The following is a 13,698-nucleotide window of genomic DNA, read 5'->3' as shown; positions in this document are numbered from 1 at the left end:
GACAGGCAGATTCACGACTTCATTCTGAAATACTGAGATTGAGAATGGTGATATTGCTCCCGTCACACAGGCCATAAATTATAATGCACTATGCCACAAATGAAAACAGGAGGTGTTCATGAATGGTGCTGTTCAGATAACTTCAACATTCTAACAGATCATGCACCCAACCCCGTAATTTAAGATCACATGACTGCTGAAGAATGCTGCCAGTATGTCTAGAAGGAAGCACACGTGAACATAAATCATTTGGATGCCTACCTTAGATCACAAGTAATGAATTTTTGAAACCTTAAATCTATACGTTGCTAAAATTCAGCCAATGACAGTTACTGAGCCAAATTTCTCTAACAGAGCTCCATCTGATATCAGTGCTGGACAATGTGTCAATCAGTACTGCTTTAAAGAAATCAACCCTCTCATTGTTCTTTTAATTACATTTTCTAGCATAAAGTTTACTGATGTGTTAATGGAATAAACTGAAGCAGAGATAACATGAACAGTGATTATTGGGACTGTAGGCCGTTCATTCAGAGAAAATGATAAAATACCAGAGCTTCCCCAAGCAGTAAATCATACTAATTAGTGTGCATCCTGAAGCAAAATCCATATTTGTGGTTTTTAAATTGAATTTTAGGAAGACAAAGCACTCCCCTGCCTGTTTAGATTTGTAAAAATATATAGGCTATATATATATATATATATATATATATATATATATATATATATATATATATATACACACACACACACACACACACACACACACACACTCTGTTTTTCAATTTTAGAAATATGCTCACATATAGATGAATAGTTTGATCTACAACATGCAGCACAACCACATAGCTGTGGCTTCTATATCATATTTCATAGCTGTCAAATCAAAACAAAGTGGATGCTTTAAGCCTGAAAATAAACACGTGATGCCTCAACTTGTCGCTTCAAACTAAAATATTACCAACCACAGCCACAGCTGGTTGGCCTATATCTTATAACATTCAGTTAGTTTGAATGTAAAGGCTTTGTCACAGGGGACAGTTTTTTTTGGTAGGCTAATGCTTTTATAAATTAGTAGGCTAATGGATCATTAAGGTCACCAAGGTTAATAAGATTTAATAATGAGTTTTCATCACCTATGTGCATCAGACTTGATGTTCAAAATAAGTAAGCCCATCATTACATGATGATCAAATTATTATTTAAAAACAAAGGAGAAGAATAAAAAGTTACTTGAAAACCTAAGGACCTTTTTGAAGCCAGTTTCAAACTCTTCCCTCTGGCAGGAGGCTGCGGTCCATCAGGACCAAAACCTCACACCATTAAAACAGCTTCAGAGGCCCCCGGACCTCCCTCTCCCCCGTCTACCACAGACTGTCCCCCCAGCCCACTCTACGTTACATTAACGTGAAGACTCCACTCCTGACCTTATGCGTCACATTAATGCACATCCTAGGTCACCTTCGTACAGACTCATTACTCCGGCATTCCTTGTGTGTGTTAAACTACGCTGAAAAAAATAAATCTAAGCGCATGTAAATATAACATATTTAAATCTGTGATATTAACAATTAAAAATGAAGTTTGTTGCTTTACATGAATACATCTCGTTTTGAACTTAATCTGCATTGGTTCAAAAAACAAAACTGTGCATTTTTTCCTTAACAAGCAGTATTTATGTAAACCCAACAACAATCAATGATCGTATTTACTTTTCCTTTAACAATGTTAATCTATTGGGCAGATTGACCAACGTTTAGATGAAACATGCTTTATTTGTTTAAGTAGAACACCACAGTAAAAAATATCTTGCTTGATCTACTTTTTAAAAAATTAAGGCAACTTTTTCGCATGACCTTTTTATGTAGATCAAGAAAGACTAGTCTTTGTATAAACTACTTAATTTTTAGTATGTACAAAATTAATTTGCAAGTAAAGTCAACTTAATTTTGGCAATTCAAGTCAACTTCATTTTGGTAAATAAAGTGAACTTAACACAATTAAGTTGACTGTACTGTACTTAAGTTGAATGTATTATTTACATACAAAAAATTAAGTAGTTTATACAAAGACTAGTCTTTGTTGATCTACATAATAATCTCATGCAAAAAGTTTTTTATCAAGCACAATATTTGTATCAGTATACAGGACTGTCTCAGAAAATTAGAATATTGTGATTTTCTGTAATTCAATTACAAAAACAAAAATGTCATACATTCTGGATTCATTACAAATCAACTGAAATATTGCAAGCCTTTTATTATTTTAATATTGCTGATCATGGTTTACAGCTTAAGAAAACTCAAATATCCTATCTCAAAAAATTAGAATATTCTGGGAATCTTAATCTTAAACTGTAAGCCATAATCAGCAATATTAAAATAATAAAAGGCTTGCAACATTTCAGTTTATTTGTAATGAATCCAGAATGTATGACATTTTTGTTTTTTTTAACTGCATTACAGAAAATAAAGAACTTTATCACAATATTCTAATTTTCTGAGACAGTCCTGTATTTGGTTATAAACTTCTTTCTGATTCTGATTGCCATTTACAGGTCGTTCTGGGGGAGGAGGAAAAAAAACCCCATGTCATCTATCTAACTGGCTGCTGACAGATGATGACTTCACAGCCTTGCTGCCACGCTCAGACACCCAGGATCTCCGGATGCGACTGTCACAGGGGAAACATGCATTAATCATCCCGGTTTACACAATCAGCGCGGTGAGCAGGCAGGAGGAGGGAGCGGTGCAGACACCCAGCTGCGGGGGAGACGCGAGCAGCGCCGGGTTTGAGCGGATCAAAGGTGTAACGGTCATTTCTGTCACCCCCTCCCTCCCTCACTCCCTCCCCTCGGTGTGCGCGCATGTGACGGAGAAGTTTCCTCCGCTCCGCGCTCTCAGTCCGCCGGGCGCTTCTTGCAGGCGATGGCGCGTCCGCGTCCCCGCGCACCACCACCACCAGCGATGCCGTGCCAGCAGCTCCGCCGCCTTTCATGAGAGAAAACGGACCCATTAAAGAAAAAAGTCTCGCCATGGCTGAATCTGGAGCGAAGACGCACCGACAAGACCCCGCGTCAAACGGAAGCTGCAGCGTGCCAGACGCCGTGAAGCGGCTGCAGGACGAGCCCGGCGGCGAGTCCCCGACCTGGGAGAGCGCCGGCTGCGAGACAGCGGCGCGCACATTCATTCCCCGACGCAGCAGTCTCATCAAGGTAGGCCATTATTTAAGGGGGATTTATGGTTCCGCGTTAAATCGACGCAGAGCCTACGGCGTAGGGGACGCGGGGACGCGCACCGTACTGTGCGCGTCGCCGCGTACCCTACGCCGTAAGCGTAACGCGGAACCATAACCCTTTACTCTCCGCACGGATATAGTGACATAAGTGAGACGGCTGTCAGGCTAGAAGCCCACGATGTGAAAAAGAAAGTACACCCGCTTTATGTTTGTGAACCTATAAAAGCAACAAACCACTGGTCTTATAGCTGTGTTTTATAATTACGTCACCTAAATATAGCCTCAAATGAGCAACAGATGATAGATTACATCCTCAGATTATCTATAAACAAAACGCACAAGGGGCGTGTGAAAAGTTTAATAGGCTGCATCCTTCAATACAGTGGCGTCAATTCAGTCGAAGCTAAAGTATGGCAAGGTTACGAGTCACAGAACTTAACTACAGTATCAATCAACACGTCCAGCAAATACTCATCACAGAAGTCTGCTATGGAGCTTATCTGTGTGGTCAAGAAAATTGGAACTTTTTCAAATGCAGTCTCACTCACTGCAAAAACTCAAAATCTTACCAGGAATATTTGTCTTATTTCTAGTTAAAATGTCTCATTTTTAGTCAAAAAATCTCATTACACTTAAAACAAGAGCCATCACCAGAAAAATAACTTGTTATTTGACCATTTTCACCTGTTTCAAGTAAATTTTCACTTGAAATAAGTAGAAAAATCTGCCATTGGGACAAGATTTATCTTTTAATTACAAGCAAAAAAATCTTGTTCCACTGGCAGATTTTTCCACTTATTTTTAGTGAAAATCTACTTGAAACAGGTGAAAAGGGTTGTTTTTGAGTCTTGTCTTAAATGTAATGAGATTTTTTTTGACATTTTAACTAGAAATAAGACAAATATTCTTGTTAAGATTTTGAGTTTTTCCAGTGTATAATAACTAGTGAAATCGATCATGTTCTGATTTGCATTTTTAGTTATTCTATATGTATTAAGTAATAGAATAATCAATACAAATAGACACAGAGTAATTCCATAAATGTATTTAAAAAACAAACATTTACATTTTCCCTTGAAGCCAAGGTGTGGCGGCTGCCATACCTTGCCATACCCAATTGACGCCCCTGCTTCAATAGTTCCTTAAATGCTTCAGTAGTTAGTAGGAGGGTAACTAGCAGACGGCTGCTGGTAATTAAAGAGATTTGATCAACTGATCACCGGCAGGTGTGAGAAGAACCCCCTGTAAAAGTAGATGTTTTGTCTTATTTGCTTGTCTGGAGGAATGGAGTTTGTGAAGACCCATGTCAAGAAGGAATAACATCACCACTTATCTCAAACAAACAGTTGAGGTTGGCTGTCAAATGCTGACGGGTTATAGTGTAACTTATAAACAATTTATGAGTATGATTTTTAACAACTGACAATGTTCCCAGGAGTGGATACCCCAGCAAAATGACTCTAAGGTCATAATTGGGCAGTGATCAGAGAAACTGCAAAAGGCCCTTAGTGCTATACATGAGACATTGCAGGCCTGATTTTTAGAACAATATCCTTTAGAGGAATGACACCAATGGATTATGTTTTGGGTTTGTTTTGTTGCTACAGAACCTGGACCAGAGTCTACTCCTCTGTATTACAGCTAAAGCTTGGGGGAAATAGGGTAATTCAACAGGAAGATAAGCTGAAAAAGAAAGAAAGAACCAAGATGGGGCCAAGTAAAAGTCCAGACCTCTATTTGATTCAAAAGCTGTGGATGTGCCTTAAGAGAGCTGTTAATAAATGAATGCCGACAAAGCTCAATTACATGCAGAAACGTTATAAAATTGGGTGGAATAAAACTCCTAGGCAGCAATGTGTGAGACTGATAGTGTTATACAGAAAACTATTACTTCAAGTTATTGCTGCTAAAGCTGTTTCTGCAAGCGAATCATGAAGCAGTCTTCGTTTTTTACACCCTGGTTCTGCACTTTGGATTTGTTTTTGCGAAATAATTAATAACATAGTTTAATATGCATTCAGTTTTTATTCGTGAGATTACATATCATTCTAAGATCTAGTTAGGACCAATGAACACTTAAAAACATACACGTGAAGGAATGTGTACTTTCCCCCCGACTGAGTACCTTGCAGCACCTTGCAGAAATGCCTCATAAAATATGATATATAGCAATAAAGAGCTATAAATTATAGAGTAAATCATTTCAATTATTCACCAGCACGACCGTCCTGTAGAAATGTTCGGCTGAAGCCAAAACACCATAAAACATTTTAAAAGTCTGTATGAACCACCTCCAAGTAATATAGCTGAGATGTGGTGACTTATTATAGATGTAAAGCTCTTCCAGCGACACTGCTGCACAGAATTAACCTGCAGCCTGAAAAACCAGGCGATACTGTTGAAGTGTAATTCTGCCAGCTGTCAACTTACGTTATCTGTGTGGAAGAGCAGAAATATCAGCTCATCTAACCTCATATGTCAGCTGGCCAGACAATGGCACACTGAAGACGATGGTGAGTTCATCAAACACTGATTAGATCCAAACTGCACATACTGTAGCACTAGTGTGTACTGATTCTGCCAAAATGTAGTATGCAGCATGACAGCATGTCAAGTGTACTTCAATAAAATCTACAACACATACATCTAAATTCTTGCTAGTACACCTCAGTATTTGGGTAAAACAGTATTCATTGGAATGCCCTATCAATAGTATGCAACCAATAAATCATCCCCTGACTTTGTCCTTTTATGGTAAAGGCTTCTGAACATGTGTGAATCCACGTATTGATCTCCAGCTGCTGCTTGTCTCTAGAGTCGCGGCCTGCAAAGACACGATTATTAGAAGATGTCATCATCAGTGTGTGGCTGGCCTTTGCTCAGTAAGACAGGAAGCTGCTCTGTTGGCCAATTTCCTTACACTGCGCCACTCGTGTTGCAATATTGCTATCAAGTCATGAGCAGTTGGTGGTGACAAATCACTTTTACTGGAACACACACAGACACACAAACCAGCAGACAAATGTTCCTCACCTCATTGCCCACACACAGGCCTGCTCTTGTCTGCGCGTCTGTAGCCAAATTAACGAGGACAATTTGAACTCACTGCATGCTCAAAGTTATTTGTAGTCAGAGAAAGTGTGAAATAACTCCCGTTGCGGGGCGGTGCTCGATATGTTGTGCCATGTTTTATGTGTTATGTTCAATAGCTCTGGATCATCGTTGACACCATAGTTACTGTTTTTCCTTTAAGCAGTGGGGATACGAAAAAAAGACATTTCACACGAGCATGCCTTGGCAAAGTTTATTTACTCATTATTCGGTGGGCTTGTTAAGTGAGGAGCGCTCAGTGTCCAGTCTGGTGCAGCAGTGTGTTAAGCCCTCGCACCATAAAAGTGTTTTTGTTTGTTGCTTTTAGCGGTTTGGAGCTCAGCCATCTAAGAACCATGTTGGCATTTATGAATCAATCCACCAACTCAACAGCATGTTTTTCTGTTTGCAAGACGACCCCTGCGGCTTAACTCAGGATTCCACACAATAGGAGTCCGGGTAAACAGGAAATGTGACATTCCAGACTCGTGTTCACAGAGGTCAGGGGTATATTATGTCCTGTGTGTGTGTGTTCCTGTTCTCTTCCGCTTAATTAATAAGAGTATTTCATACGTATGGACCTGATGCTGCCCACTGTCCTCTGATGTATTCTGTCTCCATCTCTTGGAGGATTGAGGGCGATTTGGACTCCTATTTGTTTTGAGTTTATCTAAGATGAAGATAACCATCGGGTACTGTTTCTTTTAGTTTCAGATCCACACACATTGAGTCAACAAACGCACACCTGCACAGGCCTGCCTTGCAGTAAAATATAGCTTGGCAGAACCAATATCTTATTTCCAGTTCTCTCACTAGTCATGCCAACACACACTACAAGGTTCTAATGTTAAGCTGGACAAACCTCTCATGTTCCAGGGATTTCAACCATCCAGTCTAACTCTACATGAGAGTGAATTTGCATTTCTGAAATCTCCAATGGTTCCTCTGGCAGCCTACAGTTAGGAGATCTATGCATGTTGGACTGTTAGCGCATTAACGTGTGGTGCATAATAGTATATACCTGCACTTTATTTACAATATAAGAAAATTTCAGTGTAAATCTTTATCAGTATGCGTATTTGATGGGTGTACGTGTGCATTTTCTTGTTGTCGCGTGTAGTTGTCTGACTGCGGGAGCAGCGTTAGCCAGGGGCTGCACACAGCTTTGGATAAAATGGTTGCTTGAGTCAGAACAGCCCTGAGCTGCTGCAGTCCAAATCAGCATCTTCAGCCCATCTTTAACTGATTTAAACTGCATTAGCATGCCACGAAAAGATGAAAAGTGGTGGAAAAGGATCAACTTCCTCCCTGATTGCAGTGGAACCACTGGTAATACTACTGAATTGACGACTGATTGCCGCTCATTTCCATTGCTTTATTATTGTTTGATATTTTCTCACAAAACTGAAATCAAACTAGCTTTTCACTCTGAACCCTATCAGACACATACATAAACAAAGCAAAACTAGAATATAAAATGAAGGACCTCAGTGATGCTATGGTTAGCACTCAGATGCCTTACTTTACAAAGCTCTTGCTTTAAATCTCTAAGTCGTTGAGCTCTGTCTTTTTTGTAGTGATTCTACATGAACCTTGACTGGCTGCATTTCTCTGTGTGAGCCCTGTAACACCTGTCCATCTACATCGTCATAAAGCCTTATGTTGCTAACATCCAACTAAGATTTCCAGGGGTTTGTCTATTTTTCTTCTATGCTGCTTCTTAATTTACAAAACATTGACTCACAAAATGCAAACTTAAACATTGCATTTACGAATCCTGTTATATCAGGTTAGAGTTAACATGTACAAAGTGCTTTTAGTCCTCAGGAACTTTTTCATAGTTCTGTACGTTGGGGATGTCATACTTCTTTTTCATAACTCAGGAAATTTGCCACTTGTACTTCTTAAGACGGCATTTTTCTGGTCTTTTTTTTTTTAGCTCCTTCTCTTGAGTGGGGGTTTTCGAAGAAATGTGTATCATGCATCTGTTCGATGGTTAGCCATAATGACATAGTTGTATTGTCCCAAAGTGTATGGAGAGTGCAAGGCAGTAAATCATTATCACACTCATAATTATAGCTCACACAAATTACTTGTGATTGATTGATTGTGCATACCAGGAGTTCAAACTAGACTGATATTTCCTGCTAAGACCGTTAAAAGACTGCAACTCCTCATAATATAGCTCCACCCATGCATGCACAGTTTACGAGGTATGATGGTACACTTTGCAGTCTGTGAAAACCACAGAGGACCCTTTAAACAATATATTTAGAAGCTATCTGTTCTTAAGGTTGGTGACTATGGCATCTTCGGTAAATGCACCCCTGAAGTTCGTCAGCTAAGATTGTGGGTTGCTCTCTGACAAGATGTCCTTTGGAAACCAACATTTTGCTTGTTTCATTTACTGTGTTTTGTGGGTTTGATCGTGTGCGTGTTTGCTGGTATGTGTGCATATGGGACTTCAAAGGTTAGAAGTGTAAAAGAGCATCTGCTGCTCGACTCACCACAAGGGCAGGGGTTCGCAAGTCAGAGTGCGCCCCTGAACGCCATGTGAATGCTCATCTTACTTTCCGTTGAGCATGTTTCCCCTAACTGAGCCACTTACTGACTGATCTGACCACATTATGTCCTGTCTGTTCTATTTATCTTTAATGCACTTTCATCTGTCGCATGCACAAGCACACACAGAAACCCCAAATACTTCTAAATGTTTCTTACATGTAGCCATTGTAGTGTAAGGGTCGTTGTAAGACTGCTAAAGATTTCTTGGGAAGCCTCTTGGGGCAGCCTCAGCTTTGGGATTTCAACACAGATGAGCCTTTGCCTCATCATACAACATCTGCAAGATCGGTTGACATCAATTTTTAGGATTTTCTTTTTTTTTTTGGATTCATTGCAGGATATAAGACTTCCTTGTTCAGTTATAGTAAATGTGAAGGGATACTGTTTTTTTTTTTTTCAATCATAGCCTTTAAATCATTAATGCTCTTAACTTATTGGTCTAATAAAATACATTACCTGCACTTCCTGCAGCTGAATTTAATTTCCCTTTTAAAATATAGATATCTTTTCATAGATATCTTGTATTTCTAATGTACTGTATGGGTTCTGTTGAAATGCCAAATTCTGCTTGATTAGATCAGGTCCCGAAGAACCCTGCTGGGCTTGTTTAGACTCTGAAATTAACCCTTTTAAGCAGCAAAAGGATGTTTGCAGCACATCATATCCAGTAACCATAACAACTGTTGTGGTGTCTTGAAGGAGCTGCTAACCAATATGTTTTCATAGATTATTCTTAAGGCAGAGCTGTGTTACTACACAGGCAGCAGGGAAGGCTGGATGATGCTTCTACATCTCATGCTGAAATTAACATGATAAAAATCTTGTTCTGGTGTTTCTTCCTGCAGCGCTGTCATTTTTTCCTGCTTTAATATGAATGCTGAATAGGACTTCTGTTCTGGAGCAGCTTGCCACATTGAAGCTGTAAACAAAAATGTTTAATACATTAATCAGTGTTTCCCAATCCTGGTCCCCGGGGGGCCCCTGTCCTGCATGTTTTAGATGCTACCATGCTTTCACTACACCATGATACAAGTAGCATTGTCATTAACAGAGTTGTACAAGCTTGATGACAAGCTAATGAGGACCATTAATAAGAACCAGGTGTGCTGAAAGCATGGAAGCATCTAAACATGCAGGACAGGGGAGTGAACACTGTATTAAATTATCTTCTAAACATGTTAAAATAGCTGCACCACCCAACAGATTCAGATCTAATAGTATGGGTTAAGATTCCCTGTGTATAAAAAGTCTTGTCATCAAGATCTTTACTAATTTGTTAATGACCTATGAATTCGAAATAGGTGTGTTGGAGCCTCTAAAACATCAGGGGCAGCAGATGAGTCTATCAAAGCACATACTGTAAACCCATATGTGCTTTAGTGTTCAATAGGTGCATTTTGTTCATATGCCGTATGCTGCTGTCGCACGTCTTCCTTACTTAGTTTTAGTTCCTGCCTCTTTAAGCCCCGCTCCTGAAATGAAAAAAAAAAAAAGAGGAAAAGCTTCTCTGTATCTGTGTCCTCAAGCCAAGTCTTTTTGTTGGGACTTTGGATGATGGATCCTTTCACACCATTTTAGTTTGTAAGCGGAAATACTGTTGTTCAGGGTAGGGCCCCCAGAATTAACCAGTGACATGGCTTAAAGCATCACTGCTGTTGCTATAGTTACCTGCAGTAGTCAATACCCTGATCAGTGATTAAAAGGAGTTCAGTGGTGTATTACTTAAATAGTTGCTGTTGACCTGACCCCCCCCCCCCCCCATACTCATTAACCTATTTTTCAGTTATTTATTTACCGATTTATGTATTCCCATTAAGATCACACTGAGCCCCCACTGATGGCGTCATGCTCCAGGGTGAGAGGCACATGGAATGAACTGTCATTAGTATCAATCATCTGCACACACTGCAGATAAAGCCGCTCACACTCCCTATCAATTTCCCCCTTTATTCTTTATTTTTATCATCTAGTAGCCTAGTAACCTTCGTTTCTTCTTTGTCTGTCTTCACAGATCAAAGATTGAGGAGATGTAATTAGTGATACAAGCTTGTTGTTTTCAAAAATCATACGGCACACGAATGTAAGCTGGATAATGAAAGTACCAGGCCATGTCGAGCCCCTCTCTGTGGCATAAATTAAACTGGATGTATGGGAGGTGTATTAATAAAGATTGGTGCCTAATGTTTCTCTGTCTTTTATTTGTCAAATAAACATAACATAAAAAATAAATAGTAAATCTGCGTGTAACCCAAAAATAACCAATACCATATCACAATTGATTAGTGATGTGGGTTTCAAACAGCGTTTTTCTGTTCTTCTCTCTACTTCTCGTCTCTCGTCTGAGCTCTAAGTTGAGTTACAGGAAACTCTGTGATGAGTTGATGGGCTGCTTCCTGTTTTGAAGCTCAGTGGTGGTTTTGGAGACTCATCTTGATCTTTGTGGGAAAAAATAGGGCCCTGCAAAGGAGACACACAGTTGAGAGATTAAGTAAGAATGATTTTGCATCTTATCAAAGGATGGAAGCTAAATTGTTTTTTTTGTGTTTTTTTTTATGATGTGTGCTTTTATCTATTTTAACACTGCATACCTTGTTTGCATAGTAAAATCAACATGTTTGTAATAAGGTGTTGATCCTGTCGCAGGTTAATGTTTGGCCTCCAGTATTACTTTGTCAAAATCATTTATTAAAACTCTGCAGTGATATAAATTAGGTTTGTTTGAATTTTGTCTCACTTTTTGTTGTGTAAGTCATTTGTACACCAACAAAGGTGGCAATTTAAACAGATTATTACTGTACCGACTACAGACAGTCTCAAGGAGAATCATTGTGTTAGCAGCTTCCACAGGTTATGACATTTGCATACCAGGTGACCATGATTCACATTTCTCGGAAAGTACTAATTGCTTCAGCGGGATTTTTTCCGGCTGTTGCTTGACTGTTTGTGAGAGATGATGAATTACCAACTTGTGCAAATATCACTGGAAAAAACTGTTTGTGTAGCCGATCTTGGGGTTAATATGTGCGTCAAATGGGACTGATAGAGCCACAGACTAACTAACCCCTACTAGTTCCGTTGATACAGAATGTGAATGAGGCACAAGGTAATCTGTTTGTAAAGCTCTACCTGTTTATAAAGTTACAGGTAATGGAAAAATACACATTTTTATACGCAACATTTTATGTTTCTGGAAGTAATAACCCCCAAAAATAAAAATAAAAATCAGTCCTTCCCAGGTCCCAGTGAGTACTATCTAAGATAAACACATGATGATTATTATTAACCACTAAACAAAGAATTAGTCAAAATGCAGAAGCAGTGTGAAAAACTACATTACTTCATGTTTTGTGCAAGCACACTTAGTTGCAATAACTTTAAGTAATTTTGCCTGTATAACACGATCAGTCTCTCACAACGCTGCAACCCTCCTTCTTATTTACAGTGTTGCTTCAGCTCATCGACATTTGCAGACATTTGTTCATGCGCAGCAGTTTTAGGGTCCTACCATACCATTTCAGACTGGTTGAGGTGTGGACTTTGACTGTTTCATTACAACACTGTCATTCTTGTCTTCTGTAAATATGCTGCTGTGCTTGGAATCATTGTCTTGTTGCTTGAGCCAGTGGTCTCACATGTGACCCTACAACTGTTTCCATGCTCAGTGTTACCTGGCTCAAATCAGTGGTTACTGACAGAGACGTGCATACACCTTTGAGGAAAAACGTAAGGTGATCCATTTAGGTGTGAGCTGAGATGCATCTAAAACACGTAGGGCAGGGGGTCCTGAGGACCTGATATACGAAACTTTGGTAAAGGGGTTCATGGTAGCTCAATGATGGCATGGTGCCCAGGTTCTCTGTGTGTGTGTGTCCTTTAACTGTTAAATGTAGCATAACTTTAATTTTTGCAGGACTATATGTTTGCTTTGACTCATTCTGCTGTATGTCACAAGTGTAGGGAGATTTTCCACATCCTTGTAAAGATATTTCACTTAAAGTTCTCTTTCCAAAATAAGTACCAAGGTTATCTTTTTAGATGTCCTTCCTGAATTGCACCACTATCCTCCTCATTGATTCAGAGTTTAATCTAGAGCTTTTTGTGAGCGATGCAGTTAGTGAGCTCTGAGCTCAAAGTTAGTTTGTTTGTAAGTCAATGCTTTACTGTGTCTGTGTAAATGATCTGTTTGTTTTGATTTTAGGAAGCTAAAAAAAGGGACATAATCCCTCCTTCTCTTTCATTTCATAGTTAAATTGAAAGGAAGGTTTGCCTGCACCCTAAATCTGTCTCTGGCTCTATCATAGCCTCAGGCACCGGAATATTTTTAGAACAATCTCATCACAATGTCAGACCAAAAAAAAACCTTGCTGTGATACGAAACACTTCTCGGTCCTAATGAGGTGAATGATTCTGCGAAACTTGGTGATAACAAGGCAACCTCTTGTCCATTATGGGATAATATTCATAACATGTCTAAACAATGCTTCCCCTCAGTGAAGTTATTTAGATTTTCTATTTTTACCTTTTTATTTATCTCTGCCTTTTTCACCCCACATTTTCTCCATATGACAGGTTCCCTACTCTCCTCTCTCATAAATGGCATAAATGCCCCTGAGGTGCACACAAAGTCTTACTTAAATGTTGACATAAAAAAAAACATAAATATTGATCATCAAACTGGTGATTAACTGGACTTCTTAAATACTACAAAACAGTCAACAACTGATGTTCAGTGAAAGGAGGATCAGTGTGTCTTAAATCAACAGAGCGCTGAGGTTGATCTTACTCTGATTAAAAAAACTTGTGGAA

The 13,698-nt window shown here is 39.3% G+C and overlaps 1 protein-coding gene across 1 annotated transcript in view; it reads left to right on the top strand.

Annotated features, from left to right (window-relative positions):
• The first annotated feature begins 2,648 nt into the window (after positions 1–2,648).
• The window catches only part of LOC133461609 (inactive phospholipase C-like protein 2), a 28,197-nt gene continuing 17,147 nt past the window's right edge, over positions 2,649–13,698 (top strand). The window contains exon 1 of the mRNA XM_061742709.1: positions 2,649–3,214. Within this exon, the coding sequence (XP_061598693.1) occupies positions 2,996–3,214 (219 nt within the window). The 5' untranslated portion in view covers positions 2,649–2,995. The remainder of the gene's footprint in view (positions 3,215–13,698) is intronic.

Source organism: Cololabis saira, chromosome 15 (assembly GCF_033807715.1).
Source record: "Cololabis saira isolate AMF1-May2022 chromosome 15, fColSai1.1, whole genome shotgun sequence".
In the NCBI taxonomy this organism is placed as follows: Eukaryota; Metazoa; Chordata; class Actinopteri; order Beloniformes; family Belonidae; genus Cololabis; species Cololabis saira.
This window is presented reverse-complemented; position numbering and strand designations above follow the sequence as displayed.